At 40.6% G+C, this 22,244-nt stretch overlaps 3 protein-coding genes across 5 annotated transcripts in view; 2 read left to right on the forward strand and 1 right to left on the reverse strand.

Annotated features, from left to right (window-relative positions):
• The window catches only part of LOC311488443 (transmembrane protein 163a-like), a gene marked incomplete at its 3' end in the record, with an annotated part of 60,756 nt that extends 55,454 nt beyond the window's left edge, over window positions 1-5,302 (reverse strand). The window contains exon 1 of the mRNA XM_084545154.1: window positions 5,021-5,302. Within this exon, the coding sequence (XP_084401280.1) occupies window positions 5,021-5,222 (202 nt within the window). The 5' untranslated portion in view covers window positions 5,223-5,302. The remainder of the gene's footprint in view (window positions 1-5,020) is intronic.
• Window positions 5,303-6,387: 1,085 nt separating this feature from the next.
• Window positions 6,388-10,909, forward strand: acmsd (aminocarboxymuconate semialdehyde decarboxylase; the record flags this gene model as incomplete). The annotated part of the gene is made up of 10 exons (XM_084544079.1): window positions 6,388-6,444; window positions 7,856-7,900; window positions 8,458-8,554; window positions 8,634-8,683; window positions 9,000-9,236; window positions 9,396-9,489; window positions 9,819-9,914; window positions 10,087-10,259; window positions 10,600-10,698; window positions 10,847-10,909. The coding sequence occupies 10 exons, from the start codon at window positions 6,388-6,390 to the stop codon at window positions 10,907-10,909; spliced, it is 1,011 nt and encodes a 336-aa protein (XP_084400205.1).
• A 1,625-nt stretch (window positions 10,910-12,534) lies between these two features.
• ccnt2a (cyclin T2a) lies at window positions 12,535-21,968 on the forward strand. Of its 3 annotated transcripts, XM_084544181.1 has the most exons (10): window positions 12,535-12,702; window positions 13,296-13,377; window positions 13,493-13,621; window positions 13,907-13,967; window positions 14,416-14,478; window positions 15,759-15,804; window positions 18,160-18,323; window positions 18,508-18,578; window positions 18,907-20,212; window positions 20,373-21,968. In XM_084544181.1, exons 1-10 carry the CDS (start codon window positions 12,545-12,547, stop codon window positions 20,441-20,443), a joined length of 2,151 nt encoding a protein of 716 aa, XP_084400307.1. In that variant the 5' UTR covers window positions 12,535-12,544; the 3' UTR covers window positions 20,444-21,968. The 3 variants fall into 3 exon arrangements, 2 of the variants coding, with proteins under 2 accessions (XP_084400307.1, XP_084400306.1); XM_084544180.1 differs by having other exon boundaries at window positions 18,907-21,968; XR_014699058.1 differs by lacking the exons at window positions 18,508-18,578; window positions 18,907-20,212; window positions 20,373-21,968 and having other exon boundaries at window positions 15,759-16,199; window positions 18,160-18,292.
• The last annotated feature ends 276 nt before the right edge of the window (window positions 21,969-22,244 follow it).

A 22,244-nucleotide genomic window follows, 5' to 3' on the forward strand; every position in this document is an offset into this window, starting at 1 on the left:
GCTGTAGGCTGACGTGCACCTCCCCAGAAATATAACTATGCGTCGCAGTGACGTAGACTGCAAGAGCTGTGATTGGTCCGCCTGGTAGTAGCGCGCTTGCGCTTCAGTATTTCCAGCTTCCCCATCTCTGCAATTTTTGAATCGATTGTTTTGGATCAATCAAGACGGAACACATCGAGGAAAGGTTAACTGAGGAGGTTCGGAGTTACAAATATTAATATGTTTCAAATAACGCACTGCTAGAACTTACTTTAGTTTTGTTTTAAATTTGGTACAATCTGTAAGAAGGTAATCTGCCAAGATGTAAAAATGGTTATCATATATACAATATATTACATATATTCATAAAGAGTGTGTTTATCTAGTGTGTATGAGGCAAAAGAACCCAGTCTGCATGTACTGTAATTGGTTTGGGTAATTGGCTGCAAGGCTTCTGCAAGACTCATAAAATTCGTATGAGGGCTTCAAGTTGATGCCTTCCTTATTGTGTATATTTAGTCGTTTTCCATCCGTAATTTAATACAGTCACTGTACTACTCCCTTACTGATCTCATTATAACATTTAGATGGTTAGTACTGGCAAGAAGGTACTCTTTTTTATCATTGTGAAGCATGCTTAAGGGACAGACCCATTTACCACATGACATTTAGGTGATGTCAAATCACATAACTGATTTCATTAAAGATAAAAAAAATATCAAAGGAAATCAGGGAAATCACATGTCTTTTGCATAAAGTGAGCAAAAACATCCCTGGAAGGCCTCGGTCAAGGCAAATTAAGTCAACTGTCACACTGGGCAAATGTGTGTGTACTCAGTTTGTGCGGACACAAATCTACTTACAAAGTCGCTCTGTGGAGATCTTCCTCCCTTGGGTGAAGTTGTGTCCTGAGGTTAGGTTAAGGTCAGGATTATGTCAAAGTTAGTTTTAAGGAAAATCAATGTAACCTCCTTTTTGGTTGGGTCCCAGAACAGTTTGAGGGTTAATATTAGGCACAGTTGAGATGCTTAAGGTTAAGGGCTAGGGAATGCATTTGTCTGTGTGAGTGTGTATGTGTGCCGGGAGGCATTCGTGCAAATTTGTGTTTGTTTGTGTAGCCAGCAACATATTTTTTTTTCACATGTTTGTGAGTGTGAAAATCATAAAGCTCAACAAGTTACAGTGACAAAGTTCAAGACACAAAATCACTTCTTTATCTGGTAACTGTTAAATATTGCTTAAGAAGCAAGCAATGTTGGCTAACAGCTTGTAGTCATTTTTTGGCATTGGCCGTGACAAGTTCAGAATATGTGCAAGAAAAACGTGTGTTATTTCAAACAACAGTAATCAATAGGATATTGTATTTGATATTTGTACTGAATGCAAGACATTTCTTATATGAAAGTCAGTTGGATGTGATAACGCCAGTCAGTGCGCACGGAGCCAGGATGATTTTCCTTGGATATTTAGTTTCCAGGCGAGAAATGATCATATTATTTAACCCCCGTACTTGGAGGAACTAATGAAAAGACATAAACTTCATTAAAAGCTAAACCAGCTGGCCAGCATGTGTCTTCGTGTGTGTGTGTGGAAGAGGGGGGAAGTGAGACCGCAGCATGGTAAATCACTTTGCTCACATGATCCCTTGCGAGGGGATCAGACACAAGGCACGTGGTCAACATCTCCTAATACATCTCTCTGTGACTCAGGTTTCTGTGTGAGTGTGTGTGGGTGTGTGTTTGTCTCTTGACACTTGTCTTTGTCACACCTTTCTTTTCCGAAAAATAATGAACATCAGGCATGTAGATCAAAAGGCCGGTTTCAAGCTTCCCGTACACATCTACTAGAATGAAACACACGAGTGAATATCAGACTCCTGGGAGGAGTGTGACCTGAATGAGATATATTAATTACATTTTTGCATAATCGGAAAGCCAGCTCTAAACCTTTAATATGAGTCTTATTGTAGAGCCATCTGACATCACTATCCCACACAATGGGTTCATACCTAAGCAAGAATGATATAGTGGCTTTTGATTGATTACATTTTCTAACAACATCAGCAGGGTCATCACATACAGAAGAAAGTGGGGGAAGGACAAAGAAAAGGAGGCAGTGTATGTGAGAAATAGATTGTGCTGAAATGGGAGTACTGGTAGTACTTAAGCCAGACCGACTTCCTGCTCCACAAAATTTCAGTCACACCGTTGGGAGCTGATTAAGCCCCAGCATAGATCTGGCGGGCCAATCAAATCACTTGTGCTGGCTGTATGCGGTGATGGACAGAAGAGTAACAGCAACGTAGTGATAACTGTCATCTAAGCAGGAATTGAATTTGGGAATGGAATTTATCAACAAGTATGTGAAATATAGACTTGCATACTTGGTAGTTCAGACTTGACAAGTTCGATTTGACGAAATTCACTTAGGTAAATGCCCATCCCAATATTTGGACTGTACTTTGTCAGATGCATAATTTGTATTGGAACAGTACTTGTGTTCTTGTGGACTTGAGAAATGTCATCAGTGATTTCTCAAATCCACAAGAACACACATACAGACAAGAATGAATATTGATGAACGCCTTTGTTTTATGGCACATCCATGTTGATTGAAACCCATCCAATTACGAAATCCAACTGCCGTGTTATCAGACTACATAAGAATGGAGTAGGGTGCTGGTATTTAAGCATTGCTTTTGTTGGGCATCTACAGTATATTAGTTGCTTAAATCTAAAATGAATTTCCCTCCTCACCACACATATAGACTTTAATATCTCTGTAAGTAATGATGCCTTTCTTTACACCGCCTCGCCTGACATCATGAGAAAAGTAACACCTTTGATAAAGTACATTTAAAGGCCACTCCACTAATTTATGACCACATAGCTTGATTGTGCACCAAGCTTACAAAGACCAAGTTACAACCTCCAGCGCTGAAAAGTGAAACCAAAACAAACATGTTTACAGACTGGTACAAAGAATGACTCTGGTCTCTATAGCTAACTTCCTTATTCATGACAAATGTACGGGGGTGGATTTTTATTCAAGGCTTAAAGTTCTGCATAATTTACAGCGCAGCCACTCTGAGTGACAGATGGGTGCTGTCTTTGGCTGGTAGCTGTCTGTCACTCTCCCACCTCTGCTTCACTCATGCTGCACCTGTTTGATCATTTTGATCATTTCTGAAATATTTGGGAGTTAGGAGGTATCAGGCACAGAGAAGATGGCGACGGCCAGTGTAACCCACATTACGCTTCAAAAACGCCCTTCAAAAATCAGAGTAACCGTCCATCCTTACATACAGGACATTTGGCTTCGCTTTACTGTGTAGTTATGTAGTTATTGGTTCACTAAGGTACTAACTAGCATAGGGAGGAGGCTGGGGTAGATGGATGGGTCAAAAAATAAATACATTACACTTTACCGTACATTTTAAACAGAGTTAATGTTTCTTTCAACCATGACTACTCCATAAATTTAACCACATTAAAATGGAAATTTCAAAGGTGTTCACTCATAATCTGTCACCAAATTAGTTAACAAAGTGAGCCCTCCTTTGGGAGTTCTCGCAGCTTGTTCTCGACACATCAACCGAGAAGAATTTTTTCTCGTGTGGTACTATTCTGTGATTGGTCAGAAATTGGAAGAGGGCATGGTTAATGCGGAAAAGAGGAAATGCTAGCAGCCACTCGGTGAGCTCCCAGATGCTAATATGCGCAGTGTGACCGCGAATCTTTCCTGAATAGAGATCGGCATATTGTGCGTGGGTACAGACAAGTGCCTCTCGTCGTCCGTCAATGTCCGTCTCTCGCATCTCCCACAGTGCTTAGCGTGCGTAACATACTCTGCAGTGGGCGGGCCCTATGAGGACATGACCCAGAGTTTGGCACTTGAGTTTCTCGTGAAGTATATATGATCTGGCCAAATCAAACTTTTTTTATGTAACAGCTTTATCTGTGGAGACTTTCCTGCATAAAATCATAAGAGGTGAAAAGTCCCAAATCCATCACTAATCTTTCAGCTAGAGACAGTAGGCGGAGCTAACTGTCTGATGATTGGATCTCTGGGAATGAAATTCACAGACACGCCATAGGTGGCGCCAAATACAACACACACACACACACACACACACACACACACAAAACAGATTTAAGAGAAACCTTACTTCATGAAACTTCATGAAACCTTACGACATTTATAGTTCTAGAGGAACTTTACCAAGTAACGTCATTGGGGTTATCATCAGGGTTGTAAGCAGAAAGTTTGCAATTACAGAGAGAAGGCAGGATTACAGATAAATTCATTACAAACTAATCCATAGTCAGTCAAAACACTAAATACAATAATCATATGAGTTTATACCTACTGCTAATCCAAGACACTGGAATCATTAGCAGACTATGGATAACAAAACGGTTTAATTAACATGCCAATTATCCCTTAAAATCAGATCTAGTGGTCAAACAATACCTTTAATACGTTTTAAAATGTAATACCTATAAACTAAGCCACAGGATTAGGATTAATGGTGTAACTGGGGTCCTCTTTTTATCCACTATGGAATGTTTTGCTTCACAGGTTTTATGTATATTAGATAGTGAAAGGGATTAGTAGAAAAAAAAATGCACACAGACAGGCACACATGCTTAACAACATTCAAATGCACACTTGAGGGGTTGTTAGACATGCATGTGACTAGTATCAGAATCTGGTCTTAAAGCAGGCTGATCTTGTGTGCCTCTGGTTGCAGGTTTTAAGAAATAATTGAATTCCCGCAAGCAACTTGGTCCCCAGAGTCAGTGTAGGCTGCCATGAAACGAATGAATGAATAACTTTGTGGGCTAAAGGCATTTTCAAAGCTTTAAACTCAACTTTTCATTCACTCCAATATGAATCTTGCTGATGTATGACTATCATGCATAATTCAGATGGAAGCAGACTAAAAATACCTCACAAGGATAAAAATATCCATCCCATCTTTCCAGCACCCCACCCCCCATACATTTTAAAATATATGTTTTAACATATTTTAAGTTACCTTCTCCTTCCACACTATCTGTGATTTTCATCTCCTGGCCCATAGTGAAGGACTCAGGCTCGGTGGGGGTTCTGGCTTGCTGGTGATGGTGGTTGGTGAAGCCATCAGGGGCGCACTGGCCGTTCCGCACCGTGGCCGGGCAGGGCTCCACAACAGTCGGGTCTGGGACAGGGTAGGACTCTTGGTTCACCTGGTCTGTCATTGTTGCTGCGGTCGTTTTGTTTTCAGTCTCGGAGGAAGGTGAGGATGATGAAAGAAAGATTCACGCCGGTTCGCTAAGTCCAGCAGCCATCCAGCGCGTCCAATATGCCACCGGTGTCGACTCAGTTGCGCAGGGGGGGAAGGAGAAGAGATGGCGATAAGAGAAGATGGGAGATAAAGGATTTATCTTCCCAGCATCAGTAGCGAAGCAACTCCCTCTGTAAGAAGTCAACCCCGCAGGCTCAGTGTAAATACCCTGTCCGACTGAGCCAGTTAGAGACAGTTTAGGGTTAGATGCGACGATGCGATAAATTGCTGAGATCCGCTGTGAATCTGGCAGGCGGTGCCAGCAAGTTTTTTTTTTCCTCCTCCCCTTCCTCCTTCTCGTCTCCTCTCATAACTCAGCATCTAATTCCCATACAGAGCCGCTGCATACGATCCTCGTTGACATCTGCCCTGAATTAACCAGGCATTTCACACTTTCCCTTTAAGTTTGGGTTTGGTTTCTGAGTAAAACAAGATCCGAATAGATCTCCGGGAAGCGATCATATATTAAGCAAAGCCTAATCCACACCCTAACTTACTTTGATACTGCATTTGAATTTAAATATTTGTTCTGACATGATAGATGAGGTTACCTTAATTAACCACCAGGTGGCGCCGACAGGTAGGGCTTTCAGCAGGTGAGGCTATAAATAAAATAAATAAAATATTTAAAATGTTCTTATTTCTAGCCAGTGGCTTTCAGCTGTGCAGCCTATATAGGAATCAACTGCAAAGTGAAAGCCAGCTGCAATTATGATATGACTGTATCATTCTGCAAAATAATGCACCTACAAACAAAACTATAAAACTCTGACTCAGCATTTCATGCAGCAAACACATCTGATTTGTGAGCATGTGTACTGGTAGCCTATTAGTTTGAAGCAGACCTAATAATACTTTAATGGTTCTATTGGCGTTAAACGCCTTGCACAGAGTAATGATCTGCCTTTTTTGCTTTCTTTATAGGTTAGGTAATAAATGACAAGTGTGTTCCGGCTGCAGACACTCACCTGCCGGTCATTGGTTTCTGGCCGGGGGGCGGGGAGTGAACCTGTCTACAGTTATCCAGAGGTAGTCGTGGGCAGCAGACCTCCACGTTTTTCCCGAGAGTAATCCCAATGATGAAGATTGATATTCATAATCATATTTTACCAAAGGAATGGCCCGACTTAAAGCAGGTAGGCAATGCCAGGCACAATCTCATCAAGGATCTTTTTTTTTATTTTAATAACAATAATGATAATGTAAAAAAAAAAGCTTCAGCCTAACAATATATAGCCAGAATATTGTGTTGTGTGGTTCAGTGGGTTTAAAAACAACAACCACACATCTTCATCTGTTTCACTTATGTCACACAAAGCTATTAAATGGCAGTAACATTAATTGTGCAGACTTCTCCCAGTGACATGGCAGCACGAAGTTTAACAGCTCACTCCATAAATCTGTGTTCTCTATGGATGGTTAAACTTTAATCAATAGGCTCTGGCCTTGGTTTATCTGTTCCTGCTCTTACGTCTTTGTCACTGTGTAAGCCTGGCCTTAGCTAATGATTTCCATCTCTTAGTGCAACACAGGAGACATGGTCTGCAGACTGATGTCGTCACACTTCCACAATATCTCTATGCATCCCTCCTTCTTTCTTTCTATCCACAAGTAATGTATATTGTACTGTATGTCTGTGCAAATGTATTCACTGTGCAGCTGAGTATTCTAAAAAAATTAATGTAAGATTCAATTTTCCTGTACAAAAAAAGTGTGTTTTATAATCATAATACTGCAAACCACCATTATTAAGCATAAATAGCTTTCAGATTTTGACCAAGTAAAATTGGAAGTCCACTTTAGGCTCAAAAAGCATCATTGCATACACAAAAGTTATTTAAAAAGTGCTGCCAGCTTAAATCAGTGCTTGACTACGTGTTACAGAGAGGGTCCAAGGAGTAGTGGATGCCAAAAACATCAATTCAAAATCACGTGAACAGGGAGCTGTAATGAAAACTGAGAGGAAATAATGAAGTATTAAAGTGAAAAAAGTGGGTATGTGTTCTGAACTTTTAAAGAGCACCCAGCTCCTCTTTAAAACTTCAGAACTTATACTATTAACATTAAACGTCCTCTCTCTTCCATTCGTGAGCTGGCATGGATACACTTCATTTAAAGTAGTCTTTCCCTGACAGGAAGATTGCAAAGAAAGATGGGTGTGTGCAACTCACTGTTCATTTTGAACTGTGGAAGCTTCTCAGTGGCACCAACTAAGTACACAAAACAGTCAGCCTGCACGGATATGAAATGGGGCTTTATGGGTTATATGGCTCTTGCAGATCATTTGCAGATTCATTTGTATGCAGAACCTTCACCAGCCTCAAAGGACATTCACTTATATTTATTTAGTGAGTTTGTGTGGATAGTCCTGAACTCTGATGATGACTGAACACTCACAGATGGGATAACACAGTCAACAGAGGCTGTTCCAGCAGGGTTCATGTGTGATACCAAATGGATATGCAGTCTAATGCATGTCTGTGTGTTCAAGTGTGCTGTATTTCAAAGTTGCAGAATTATTCATGAAGTGTTTTGTGTGTGTTTCAGAGGTATGGATATGATGGGTTTGTCCAGCTTCACCACCACTGCAAGGTGAGTCACTGTTTTATTAGAGGAGCACTTACAAACTTGAATTGTGACTTGTCATAGTCTGGTCCTGGCTATGTGAGCAGCTGCAGAACTCAGCACGATGTTACTGCATCAGCGCAGTGATTTGTTTCAAGCACAGCGGTACCACAGCCCAACTCAGAGCAGGCTGGCTGCTGTGTAACTAATGCAGCCATGCACACCAGACACTGATTTAGCTTCATTTTCAACAAACTGTTGAACATGTCACACTTGTGCATACAAGCACAAGCTGAGTTTTGATGGCAATGCTAAAACAATCTCTACTGTAAAAGAACTCCAAGCCTCTTTGTAACAGAGGTGAAGAGAATTGTCATTAACCATCAGCTGTCTGCTGCCATCATGTGGTTATACTCAGGAATGCTATTAAATCCAAAAGTCACATCATCTCATGAGCCTGAAAACCATGTAGGTTACCAAAAATAAGAGCAACAAATCGGCCAGGGAAAAGAAGAGAAGAGACCGAGAACATTGAATAGTCGTTTCAAAGTAAGGCTATGGGTGGGGTTAATCTTGTGTTCCAGGGTGAAGCAAATATGATGAAGGATGGGAAGCTGTTCCGGGTGATACAAGAAAACTGCTGGGATGCAAATGCTCGCATACAGGATATGGATCAGCACGGTACGTGAATGTCACTAACAGTAGTTAGTGTTTCATCTTACTGAGGCCTAAAAACAATGTTTGCGTTTACGACCTTCAGGTGTCACCGTCCAGGCTCTATCAACTGTTCCTGTGATGTTTAGTTATTGGGTAAGTACAAACTACATCATAGCAAATTTAATAAAAAGAAGAAAAAAAAATTATTGTGGCTATTATGCTTAATTTATGTGTATTAAAAACCTAAAACCACACAATAGTTTACCGTGCCCCAGAAAACTGTGAGCTCCATCTACCCACTACTACTAAACAAGGAGCAAATTGTGCAGTACCATAGGAAATTATGTTCTCGTTTACGAAGCTACTTAACCATCTTCTTCAACTCAAACGTACAAGACCAATCAATATGACCAAAAACATTTCCTTTTTTACAGGTACAGTCTGTTTTAATCTGCTTTTTGAATTACAGGCAAAGCCTCATGACACACTGGATCTCTGTGTCCTTTTAAATGACAATTTGGCCCAGACAGTGCGCAGCCACCCCAAGAGGTTTGTGGGTTTAGGCACGCTGCCCATGCAGGCCCCTGACCTGGCCGTGCTGGAGATGAGGCGCTGTGTGAAGGAGCTGGGATTCCCTGGGGTGCAGATTGGGTCTCATATCAACAACTGGGACCTCAACGCCTCAGAGCTCTACCCCTTCTATTCTGTGAGACATTGCCTAATGGCAGTACATGCAAATATGATAATGTGACTTTCCTGTACACTTTATTGGTTCCAGAAATTTCACGACACCACACTGCATTATACTGGCCAATTACTCATTCACTGGGAAATACTGATCTTGCAGCATGTCTGTTCCACACAGGCGGCAGAGGAGCTGGGCTGCTCCATATTTGTCCACCCTTGGGACATGCAGACAGATGGGAGGATGGCTAAGTATTGGCTGCCCTGGCTGGTGGGTGAGGGATTTGGAGTAGTAACAGGAGATATTTAATATCACACCTGGAGTAATCGATAGAAAATAAAAACAAATTTCTGGTGAAATCATATGTGGTTAATGGCATGTTTAATACCAAACCACAGATCACAGCACTTAATATCATATCTGCAAATTTCTAAAATAATTAATGAAGCTGTCATATTATTGTGTTTGACCCATTTTAGTTTACACACCGCATACAAAGTAATTATGGCCAATGGTGACAAAGTGCTGCTTAACCCACCTATATTGCCTTACAATTCAAGTACAAAGCGAAAAGAAATATTATGTTGTTGTTCCTTCTCAAAGGCATGCCGTCAGAGACAACCATGGCTATTTGCTCGATGATATTTGGAGGCATCTTTGAGAGATTTCCCAAACTGAAAGTCTGCTTTGCTCATGGAGGTAAAGAGAAAGCTTTTACCCATAATTTCTTACAAGATCAATGTCAGATCAGAAGAATATAAGTACATGGGCATCAAGGTCATATTGTTCTTACTTCATGTTTAATTTAAAATGAAACAAGCAACTGGGTGTTGGTGCTTGACTTTTAATGCCTCTGTCCATGCGGATGCAGGTGGCTCTTTCCCATTCACCGTTGGCAGAATTGAACATGGCCACGCGGTCCGCCCTGACCTGTGTGCAGTTGACAACAGGATAAGTCCACGGAAATACCTCGGGTCTTTCTACACCGACTCCCTGGTTCACGATCCAATCTCCCTGAGGCTCCTCGTTGATGTTATCGGAAAAGTGAGCTTGTATTCATCATTCATTCAATGCACAGGTCATGTCTTGCTGTGGGGTTAGAGAGGGTGTATGCATTCAGGAGAACGCAGAGGGAGTATTGCCAGTGTTGAGTGTGTGGGTGAAAGTAACACTTGAGCTGTTATTTCTGTAAAAAAAAACACTTTAATCTTGGCTTGGATTCAAAAACTTTATCCATCTTCATTCAAGTGGCACAGAGCTATTCTGATCATTTATGCTTTGAATGGTTATGTTAGTGACTGGGATTATTCCTGCTTTCACCTACTTTGACAGAAATAGTGTTGATGTGCTTATGTATGTTCACATCAGTGTATTCGTCCCCTAGGACAAAGTGATGCTGGGAACAGATTATCCATTCCCGCTCGGTGAGCTGCAGCCTGGATCACTCATAGAGTCAATGGATGAGTTCGATGACACATTAAAGGTAAACATATCATCTTCTCCATCATTTAACCAAAGCAAATAGCGCACTCTTAAATAGACTGTACAAAGACAACTTGTCTGACACAATGTTAGATGCTATTCCAAACATTATCTATGCCAGTATTTAATACTGACATTTTGCGTTGCAGGATAAATTGCTTGCTGGAAATGCACTGGAATTTCTGGGACTGAAACGAGAGCAGTTTGTGTAACATGACAAAGAGATACAACTGTCTACTTAAGTGCACAGTATTTATACAAATATTCATATTAGGATGAGTTAAAAATTTTGGATTAGATTGTATAATTGTAATATAACTGTTTTATTGATGTTCAGTATAATAAAGTTATTATTTTACTCTATAAAGTGAGTTTCCTCATTTATTCATATTCAATGTAAGAAAATTAAAGTTCATATTCATATTCTAGAATGTGATCGGTCCAAAGTAAAATATAACTGTAATTCTGTAAATATGACATGGCCCAAAGACATCCTATAAGCTGTAAATAAAAATGCCATGTCATGATTGCTTTTACTTCCATATATGCAGTGCCCTCATGTCACGGTTACACAGCTTGTTCTTGCACAGCACCATCATATGGAACAGCAAAGTTATTAAGATCATCTTTGTGAACCTGTGCCTGCAGTCTGCAGTCAATCCGACAACCAAAGGACATTACTCCGGCTTCCTTACTAAACATCATATCCATAAATTTACTTTTTAAAGGGATTCGTTGAATTCATTGAAGTAGGGTTATATGAGATACTTATCCACAGTCAATGTATCACGTACAGTAGATGATTTTGGGGCACACTCGCCAGTTTGGAGAAGCAGAGAGGAGCACGAGCGCTGAAGCCAAGAAATAAACTGCTGTGGATGTGGTCGGCAGCAAAATATATTTTAGCCACCTGAAATGTTTACCAGTTTACTAGATTTTAAATATTATCACAGGTTTACTTTCCTTTTGAGCTATATAATAGCTTCTGTTCATTGTTGGAAGAGATGGCTGTCTGACAGCAGTTTAAAGTAGTGATAATATTCTGACTATAGTGCAGACTTAAATTGATTTAGATTGTTTTAGGTGGACCTTGTTTTAGGTGCCTAAAATATGTTTTGCTGCTAATCCCATTCACAGAAGCTTCAAACTAGGGGCATGCCAACCAAAATCTGATGAAGGCAATGCATCAGTCTAATAAAGTTGTTCCATACACTAGAGGTACTGCTGGAGTTTTGACCTTTCTTTTCCTCCTCCATGCACCTTGGTAGCAGGTGAAGTCACGCCAGAAATACATTTTTATTTTTTTTTCTATACCAACCGAAATCTACTGTAGGTAAGGATAAGTATCTCATACATCCGCACTTCAAGGAAACCCAATCCCTTCAACAATTAACAAATCTGATTGCACTGTGTACCTTACCTCTTATGAGTTCTTCAGTCCTCTCCTCTAACTCCGTTTCTAGTGAAAACTGATAAAACACTGCAAAATTTATCCAAGAGGCTTCTGTTAAAAATTTTTTTTTTACTGCATATTTAAATTCCTTTCTCCTGAAGTTCATGTGAACTACTTAATTTATAATTATTGGTTAATGGAATGCAAATATCTAAACGTAAATGCAGTGCTGTTAAAAATATATATTTTTTTATTTATTTAAAAAATAAAATGAATAAAAACAAAAAAATAAAAACAATGTCAATGCGTAAAACGAAAACAACCCGATTAGATCTGTTTTTCATCTCGTGCAGCTGGATCACACACTTTTGACACACACCAACAAAGAAGTCGTGATTTCCTGTGCGACATCAACGTCACTTCCGCTTTCTGGATGCCCAAACCTCTCAGAGTAATGGCGGCGTGCCGGGGGTCTTCGTCAAAATGGTATTTTACCCGGGAGCAACTCGAAAACACGCCGTCCCGCCGATTTGGAGTAGAACCAGACCGGGAACTCTCCTACCGCCAACAAGCGGCGAATCTGATCCAAGACATGGGTCAGAGGCTCAACGTGTATCCTTTGTAAACAAACTTATCGTCGACCAGACTAGAAGTAGACATGGCGCTAGCTAACCGTTGATGCGGGCCCGTTAGCTAGTTTTGAACTGACTGCTCAGGTTAAGGAGCTAGACTATGTACATTTTGGATTGTACGCGTTGTTTTCGTGCTGCTCGAAATTATGGTATACTGTCAAGATCTTTTTTTTGGAACATAATATCGGTAGTTTTATGTTTAGCTCTGTGCTAGCATAGCAAGCTAGCTAGCTTACTAGCTGAGTGTTGGCGTCTAAAAGGCCATTAGGCGGGTATGCAGCTGTTGGTTGACCCTTATCCACTGAAATAAATATGTCTACACGCCCTTTACAGATTAGTTTATGAAGTAGCTATAGCTAGAAGTAGTTTGAATACATAAGATAAAGTACCCTTTTGCTAATTTAGTGTACCACGAGGTCAGATCAGTTATTACACGATTTATATAAGGCACAAGACGCATATTTTGCAATGCAGTATCCATACTCTCATCATCTTTACTCATATAAGCAATTGGGTGGCAAATTTACAGGTTGGCTAAGCACATTTTTTTTTTTTCCTTGACTCACCCTCCAGCTCCCAATTAACAATAAATACAGCAATTGTTTACATGCATAGATTTTATATGCACCACTCTTTCACCAAATTCCATAGGAATGTAAGTATGATGATTATGCTATTGACCTGCAACTTATTATGACGTGTTGGATAAACTGACCAGCAGTATATGCTGTTTAGACTTTTCTTTCACGTGTTGTTATGCTTTTTTACAGATAATATCTCCGACAACCTTATTCTTGGCTGCAAAAGTGGAAGAGCAACCCCGGAAACTCGAGCATGTGATCAAAGTTGCACATGCGTGCCTAAACCCACAAGAATCGCCTCTAGACACAAAAAGTAACGTAAGTTTGGGGTACCACTACATAATATATGGGTGACATTTTTCGAGTTTTGCCAGTCTCAGTGGTCATGGTTTCCCTATGTGTAACTAGCTGTGCCTTGAATGCTTGCCCTGTACACAGGGCCTGCAGTTTGTGCATACCAAGCACCTGCACCTTAGCAGACGTGCATTACTATTGCAATGTGCCTCTCTGTTTGGAGCTTCGGCCATTTTAAATAAGTTACTAGGGTGATAGATTAATAGACTCATTACAGTTGTGTTGTAATGACTGTCTATCAAACTTCAGGCATACCTCCAGCAAGCTCAAGAGCTGGTGATACTTGAATCCATAGTGCTGCAGACCCTGGGTAAGTAGTGGTGACGGGAGTGGATGACTTGGGAGCGCTTTGTGTATCGTAGTTATTATCATTGGTCAATCATTGCAAGTAAGGGAGTAGTGCTACTGATCACTGTTAAATTTATTTTTCACAGCCTGTTGACTGAAATCTTGTCTGTCGTTATCTTGTCAATTTTCAATAGGTCATGTAAAGGTGACATGTCATTCTCTCATTGCCGACATTAATCATGGGTCATGGTATATTTAAAAAGTTTTTTTTTCACTCCACAATTGCAAAAAAAGTTGTCATTTTGAGTGAAAGTGGCCAGACCCAAGTTAGTTGCACTTAATTAATAACACACACAAATTAAACCATACCAGAATCTGAATCTCAAGCTTAAATTTGTTGACTCTCAAAATGACATGTCACCTCCCGACTGCGTCTGTGTTGAACTCACCTGTCATGTATTTTGTTCCAGGCTTTGAAATTACTATTGATCACCCACACACTGATGTGGTGAAATGTTCCCAGCTAGTGCGAGGTAGAGGCTTCCTTCTTTGCTCTTTGTGCCCTCTGCTCTTGTTTTCCCCACCTAAGATATCGGTGGGGAGGGTTTGACAGCCTTGCTGATTTAATGGTTACATAACCATATACCTTGTTCTTTTGATGATGTTTTGAGTTTGTATTATGTATAATATAAATGATAACATTTACTTACACTTATTGGGCCAAGTCCAAGACTGAATTGTTTTTAAGATTTTATACTGTTTATACTGTCTCCTTATATACTTGTTGTGCTCATCCACACATAACTGATTGCGTTTTTTTTTCTTGTCTTTTGATCTGCACTAGGCTAGCCATGTTGATACAGAAATAAACTAAGGCAGTTCAGTCTTCAACGAAGATCAGATTTTCTTATAATCCTAACGATAATAATAATGGTCCCCTTGTTATGGCCCAGATTCTCATTGTAAACATGTTATTATTGCAAAATGTTAAGAGGTAAATTCAGAAATCTTTGTAATATGATTTAAGTTGGATTACAAGGATGTGCAGACCACAAAAAATACTGGGATACATTTATACATTCTTGGACAAATTAATGATTACTAAAACTACCGGACTCCACGGTATTAAAAAGAGTCCTGGCTTTAATATTTAACCAACTTTGCTCTATTCTGATTGAAAAAGACTCACTGCTGGTAGAGAGGAGAGTCTGTCTACTCTTAGTTTCAGTCATTGTGTATAATGGCCACTAATTACCTTCTCACAATAATTTCTGTTATAATGTACTCCAGATTGTTTGTGAAATGTAAATCAGACTGTCCTAGTGGGTGAAGAGGCTTTGTGTTGACTGTGAAGAAAAGGGAAAGTTGATTTCCCAAGTGTTACATTTGCAGAGCAGAATGAATCACCTCCGGGGGTTTTAATGGTGTCCCTATTCTGCAGAATTCTCAACATTATCAGACAATTATCAGCTGCAATTTTGTTTCTTAAAATAATAACAGCTATTTGACATCTTGACCTCAGCCTGTAGTGTATTAACTGCCAATACATTAAAGCAGCCTTCATATAAATTACAATGGGGCCAGTGCATACTAAATCATTAGAACAATAATTGTTAGTTTTTTACTGAAAGTTTCCTGTTGCAGCAGCTAGCATCCATTTTCTCCAGTCTTGGTCTTGGCTTAATCAGTGCTTTGGAAATCATCTTAAAATGCTAAATGCTGAGGTGCTGTCCTAATGATGATAAAATGATTTGGCCATACAGAAATATTCATTATTGTTTCCCCTCTCTGTCTTTCTCTTTCTCTTTTACAGCAAGCAAGGATCTGGCACAGACTTCCTATTTCATGGCTACCAACAGGTTGTTATCCTGCCCCTCCTTTGTTGCACTTTGACTGCACACCATAGCTTCCTGTAATGCAGGGTACCCTTTCAGTGTCCAACGGGCCCTACTTGCACTGGTGGTTGTTGGGACGCTTGCCTCCTTCCCTCAGCTCCCCTCCCTTCTCCAGGTGTAGCGGGACATGGTGGCTTGTAGCGTTACCGGCCCCAGTCGCAGTGCGGTGTATTGTACAAGGGACCACGTGTTGGCACAGATGGGTTGAATGCAAAATGTGAAGTGTAGTGGTGCGCTTGAAACCCACATGTTTGTTCGGTTGCGAAAAAGTGCATAATTCTAAAAGAAAGACACTCTGGTAGCCTGAATAGCAGCTAAAGATTTCACAGATGTAAACATTTCTCGTAGAGGTCTCTCCGGTAAGTACCGCAGATTCATTTTTAACATTTTCTTTTTCATATTTGTTCAAAATGCATTCTCCCTTCAGATATTTTTAGCTTTTGTAATATTTGCTTGTATTTAAATGCGCTACTTTTTTCTAGCTTTACAACATTGTCATACATTAAGCTCATGTATGCTCAAAAAAAAAAAAAACATATCTATGACCCATTAAGGACCTGCCAAATATTAGACTTTCACCATAAGCCTGGGTTGGTTAGCAAAGCCGTGCCAAGCCAAGCACTGATGATAGTTGTTGCCCTTGCAACCTTATTAGGGGATTTCTGTGTTGTGGTCTTTTTGGTTGCCAGGGCTGATAAGTGTCTTCCCCTGTCAAGTTTAGGCATGTGCGTCAGGGTTGGTGACTAGATTGAAAGCGCTGAATACCTTGAGATAATTTCTTCAAATTTGGTTCATCTGTTCACATGAACTCCAGTATGAGCTGATGCGATTTCAGTGGCCGGTGGTCAGGGTCCCCTCAGTGGAAAAACACTTCACCAATACTGTTCACTGCGTGGCTCGGCACGACCCTGCAATGGAAAACCCAAAACGCAATGCATAAACTGTAATGGCTCTAAAATGACAAACTGTCTTCAAATTGGGTCCTTAAGAGGTTTGCTTAAAGTAGGTTTAAGGAAGAAATGCAGCTTCAAATTCCTGTAAATAACAGTGTCTGGATGCTGATTGATTCTTTTAGTATTTTTTTAACTTATAAATCAAGCTGAAATGAATTTCTCAACCAAATCTCCAAATTGCTGAGAATGTTGGCTGAGATTGGTAACTTGGTATAAAGCCACCACAATCAGACCACCAGATTCCAGACATTGTAATTGTCTGCACAAGGTTACCATCCAGCCCTTAACAACTCTCTTTTTAAATGCAGTAATGTGAAGTTATAACTATTTTAGATAATTACATCCTAAAACATATTGGTATTGGCTGCTGAATCTGGCATCCATAACATGGACAAGGTTTTTGTTTAACGGTGGATGAAGTTTACAGTAGTACATTCATGGACTTAGTGCCTGAGATCATCATGGAAAACTAACTTCCAACCTAAAACAAAGTATTTGGGGCTCATCACAAACACAGATAATGGATTTGCAAAGGCAAACTTGATAGCAAAAACTAAATTTATACATTTACGGTGTCTGTTCTTGGATGGTAGCCACGTGTCTTTTTTTGTTTGTTTTTGATGGAACGATATGCTGTACTGTGTATTTGTGAACTACTTCATACTTGGATTACTCTCTTCCAAATCAACAGTTGAAGAATAATGTCAAGTATTATATTAGTTTTTTTGACCATGGAATTTCTAAGATATGATAACATTTAATATACACTTCAGTGTACCCCATATGCTAATTATGTGCCCTGATTTGGGTTGGGGTGGGCTTGGCAACATTTGTTCATTTCAAAATTGTCCAAAGAAAGAGAAGCCCATACAGAGTGTCGAAGGACCAGTCCCTTGTCAGATAACTGTACAATGATGTAATTGTCACATGGGTGGCCTCATGGCCAGTGTGTTTCACAATGAGCAGACTACACTTAGCTACTGCATGTGGCCCTCTCCCCACTTCCCCTCACTCTTGTTTGTATGTCCAACATTTAAACCAGCCAAGTTCCCGTAATGATATATTGACGCATTGAATGCTTGCTTTAAGTACTTCAGGAGCTCTGTCCTTTAAAGCCTGCATCATAAAGTTACTGATAATATCACCTGTATTTGACTGTACAGTGATTTGCCTATGAAATAAGCTGGTTTATTGGCACAACACAATATGCTACATTAATGCAAACAGTGCCAACTGTGTATTAAAACGGCTTGCTCCGTCTTGTGTTTCTTTCTCTTTCTTTACATGTGGGACCGATCCTGACCTCACCTGACCTGATTCTACTAACATACCAATACCTTCACATATGTGAAATACCCTCGCCCAGTCTACACCTCACTACCTTTTGCCTCCAGTACAAACCCACAGTGATTGCCTGTGTGTGCATCCACCTGGCATGCAAGTGGTCCAACTGGGAGATTCCAGTTTCTACTGATGGAAAACACTGGTGGGAGTATGTGGACAACTCTGTCACTCTTGAGCTGCTTGATGGTGAGTGGAATTATGTGTTTTACTGTGATGTATTGCAATAATACTTGCAAATCATAGCAGTTTTTTAAATTTTGCTATATGTTCTTAGTTTTCTATTTGCTAGTGTTTAGTAAACATTTTTTGAGGCAACGTTTATATTGTTGTTTTAGAATTGTTTGACAGTATTCATATTCTGTACTTTCAGAGCTGACCCATGAGTTTCTGCAGATTTTGGAAAAGACGCCCAGCCGGTTAAAGAGGATACGCAACTGGAGGGTATGCTAGATTATATCTCTGTTCCTCAGGCATTGGAAAGACGTATGATTGATCTATGTTCTTAATTTTTAATTGTTAGTACTAGATACAGTCTTTTAAGCTAAATAAAAACTTTTAATGCTGCAACACATTTGTGAAACCTGTTTAAATGCCCATTCTATAAGAACAATAAACTTAAACCCTGCTTTGCCCTGTTTGACAATGCAGTGGTGAGGATTATGTTCTCCATTTATTATTTATATCACCTCCATTATGAAACAAAGCCTATAAGTTGACCACTTACTGAAACATACCACTGCATACCCTCACAAATGTCTCTGTCTTGTAGGCAACACAAGCTGCCAAAAAGCCCAAGAGTGAAAACACCCAGTTGGCGGACAACTCATTTGCTGGGCCTTCAATGCTCCAGGATCAATGTGATGCACTACTTCCTGGAGTTTCCTCATCAAGTTTTTCCAAAGCAGGTGCTGCCTTCCCTGTACCCCTGCCTGGCCAGTCCAGAGGAGCACCCCTGTCTCTGGACAGCATGGCTACTGCATTCAATCCAGGTAGCCATAGTGAATGGCCCCAGAGCAACCAGAGCCAAGCTGGGTACCCTTCCACCTGTATAAAACAGGAACCCCTAAGCATCCCTCTGCAAGAGCCAACACTGAGCTTGGACACCTCCACTTCCACTTTGCTTCAGCATCCACTGGTTTACAGGACTGACAAAACAATAGACTTCAACCCTGTCAAACAAGAACAAAAAGGAGCTGGTGGGAGTGGAGTGAGCAAGCTTCAGCCACCATCTCAGTCTGCTTACCCTCCACCACCTCAGCCTCCTCCACCACAACCCTCTCCAGCTCAGAAGATGTCTCTAGACAAATACAGAGAGAAACATACAGCAGAGCTGGCTGTTTCTGGGCCAAAACGCAAGCACGAGCAGCATGGAGGAGTAATGGATTGCGATGTGAGGGGGGATTTGTTGTCCTCTTCTTCTACCTATGCACCATCCACTACAAGCCAAGTAGACCATAAAAAGCATTCGCAGGCCCACCAAACATCCCATGGTTTTGGTGGCAGCAACACTGCCTCGCCAGTGAAAATGAAAGTTCCTTCCTCTTCAGCATCAGGGCAAGATAGACGCCATCATAGTGACAAACGGGACAAAGGCTCTCTTAAACTCCGCCTGGTTGTTCCTGGGACCAGCAGCAGTACCCAGCTTGACAAAAGTGGGCAACCAAGCAAAGATGAGCTAAAGATGAAGATAAAAGTTTCATCAGAGCGCCACAGCTCATCCGATGAAGGCATGGCCGCCAACAACAACAAGAGTAAACATTCCAGCCCTTTGGTGAGCAAGGAGAAACATCGTGGAGCGGAGCACAACCTTCACCGCCACCACAAGCACAGTCACCCCCACACACACAGTGGCAATGGGCGAGGAGGGCCAGAAGGCCCAGGTGGTGGGGTAGGCATGCTACGGGGTCCTCCAGGACAGGTCAGCATGGATGGGACAACACTTGGTCCTCCCGGGTCCGCCTCTTTGTCTTCATCGCGTAAGAGGGCGCACGATGCCGGCCACAACCACCACCCTTCATCCTCCACTTCTTGCTCCAAAGTGAGCAAAAGCTCCAAGGGTGGCTCTGGTGCTGCAGGTACTTCATCTTTTTCTTCCCCCTTTTCCCCTCCCTGCTCCTCTCCTGTACTGCAGTGTGTCTCAACTGGCTTGCAGCTCTATGGCTAACCTCCCTCCCACCCTCCTCCTTCTCTTTCTCCGTATTCTTGTTTCTCCTCCTCCCCTCCTGTCATACCCAGGTGGGCTGCGGACCTCTCAGCAGTACCCTCCTAGTGAATCGCCACATGAAGTGGGAGAGCAGAGACACTGAGTCCATCACTCTACAGCCATGGCCAGCACATGGAAATGGCAACAAACCAACCACAGCTCAGACTTTGAAGACTATGCTCACCTCCTTGTTAAGTGCCCTAGGAAAATAACACTTTATGTGATGATAAACCCTTTATTCAAAGGCAGAAACTGTATCTGCCAAAAAAAATAAATATTGTTTGACATCTCAATTTCTGAGAGACAAGAAAGAAAAAAGAAGAAAATTATGCTTCCTGACTGTCACAATGACTGACACATCTGGGCTGTGATTCTAAGCCCTGTTTTTCTGTTAGTGTGTCTGATTGCTGCTTGGTTATCCTTCCTCCTTAAATGGGTCTAGGAATGTGCAAAGGTGTGTGTGTGATGGGAATGGATTGAGTGTGTATTTCCTTTAAGGGTAAATTTCCTTTCCCTCTATGTCAGATCTCCATATGGGAAAACACAAGTATTACGAGTATTATAAAAAGCGTTGAAGGTGCACTTTCTTCATTTTCTTCCTTTTTTTTTAACCAGTAATTTAATTGAATCACATTTCTGCAGTTATATGGAGGAAGATAGTCGCCAGCTGAAAGTTAGTTCAGTTTATGTTTGCTGGCATTCCATTTAGTATTGTTGATGGATGCAAATTTTTTTAGGTTTAAAATTTCATCTCCTCAGTTATTTGTCCTGATTTCCTTTTATACTAAAGTACTGTGCGTATGATTTGCATGTTTCAATCATCAAAGGGATTTAAAAGGAGAGAGCTTACTTGCTGTTTACAGAAAATGGAGATAAATGTACATACGTTTTTGTATGTTTAAAGAAAAAGCTATACCATGACTACTCAGGTTTGGAGCTGCTTGTAAGTATAACAAGATAAATATAATACCTATGAAAGAGTTTTATTTTGTTGATCAGTTGATTGGACATCATCGGGTGAATGACTGCAGCATTCCAGTGGTGTGTGCTTCTTACAGCCCTGCTGTACATGGTGATGTACTGCAGGTTTCCATCACAGGAAATATCAGTTGATTGCCTCAGCACCTGGCACATCCAACACGTATCACAGAAGAGCGATGCAATTTGTACCAAAAGATATTTTTTGGACCTCCAAGTAGACCTTAAGCTGGATGCCAAAGGTTGTGCCTCAAAAAGAAAAAAAAAAAACAACTGACATGGACAGTAGTAGTGTGCTATTACAGTTTACATAGCCCTTTTTATTTTGAAGTGCATCAGACATTTCATGACATGAAGCTGTAGCCCTTTAGATGTCAGCCCATAACTTGTTAAGTGTAAATCATTAACAGGGTACTATAAATAAAAAAAACATTTGCCTCATTTCTGTCCCTGTCAAGTGTTGTTGGAGCAGTGAATTGGCCATATGCAAGATGACGCCCTGAAACCTCAAGTATCTGCAATGTATTCATGCTTGATAGGTTTGTGTGTCATTAATTTCATCATGCAATTGGTTAAGTTTACATTTACAGTCCTGTACACAACTTTACTATTAGATTCAAACATTAAACTGTCATGTTCCAATATCTCGATATCGCCCATCCGCTTCTGTTCTTGACTAGATTTCTCATTCATTTTAGAGTGTGCATAATACCTAATAAGGCTGAGGCTGGATATCCATATCCTGAATAAGGTTCAGCACAAAAAACACAAGCCGGTCTTTGCATCCTTTTTCCCCAGTTTTCATTTTTATATTGTGAATTAACATCAACGTTGCCACTATCTTGACACGGTATAAACTCTGGTTGTTTGTCATTTTATTACATGTGTATAGTAATGCATATAGTTGAAGTCCGACATTTACATAA

The sequence above is a fragment of the Chelon labrosus genome, assembly GCF_963514085.1.
Source record: "Chelon labrosus genome assembly, chromosome: 5".
Lineage (NCBI taxonomy): Eukaryota > Metazoa > Chordata > Actinopteri > Mugiliformes > Mugilidae > Chelon > Chelon labrosus.

Coding starts and splice junctions, on each gene's coding strand:
- ccnt2a (XM_084544180.1), top strand. CDS start 12,545: ATGGCGGCGTGCCGGGGGTCTTCGTCAAAATGGTATTTTACCCGGGAG. Junction 12,703..13,295: donor ATGGGTCAGAGGCTCAACGT/GTATCCTTTGTA, acceptor CTCACCCTCCAG/CTCCCAATTAACAATAAATA. Junction 14,479..15,758: donor ATGTTCCCAGCTAGTGCGAG/GTAGAGGCTTCC, acceptor TCTCTTTTACAG/CAAGCAAGGATCTGGCACAG.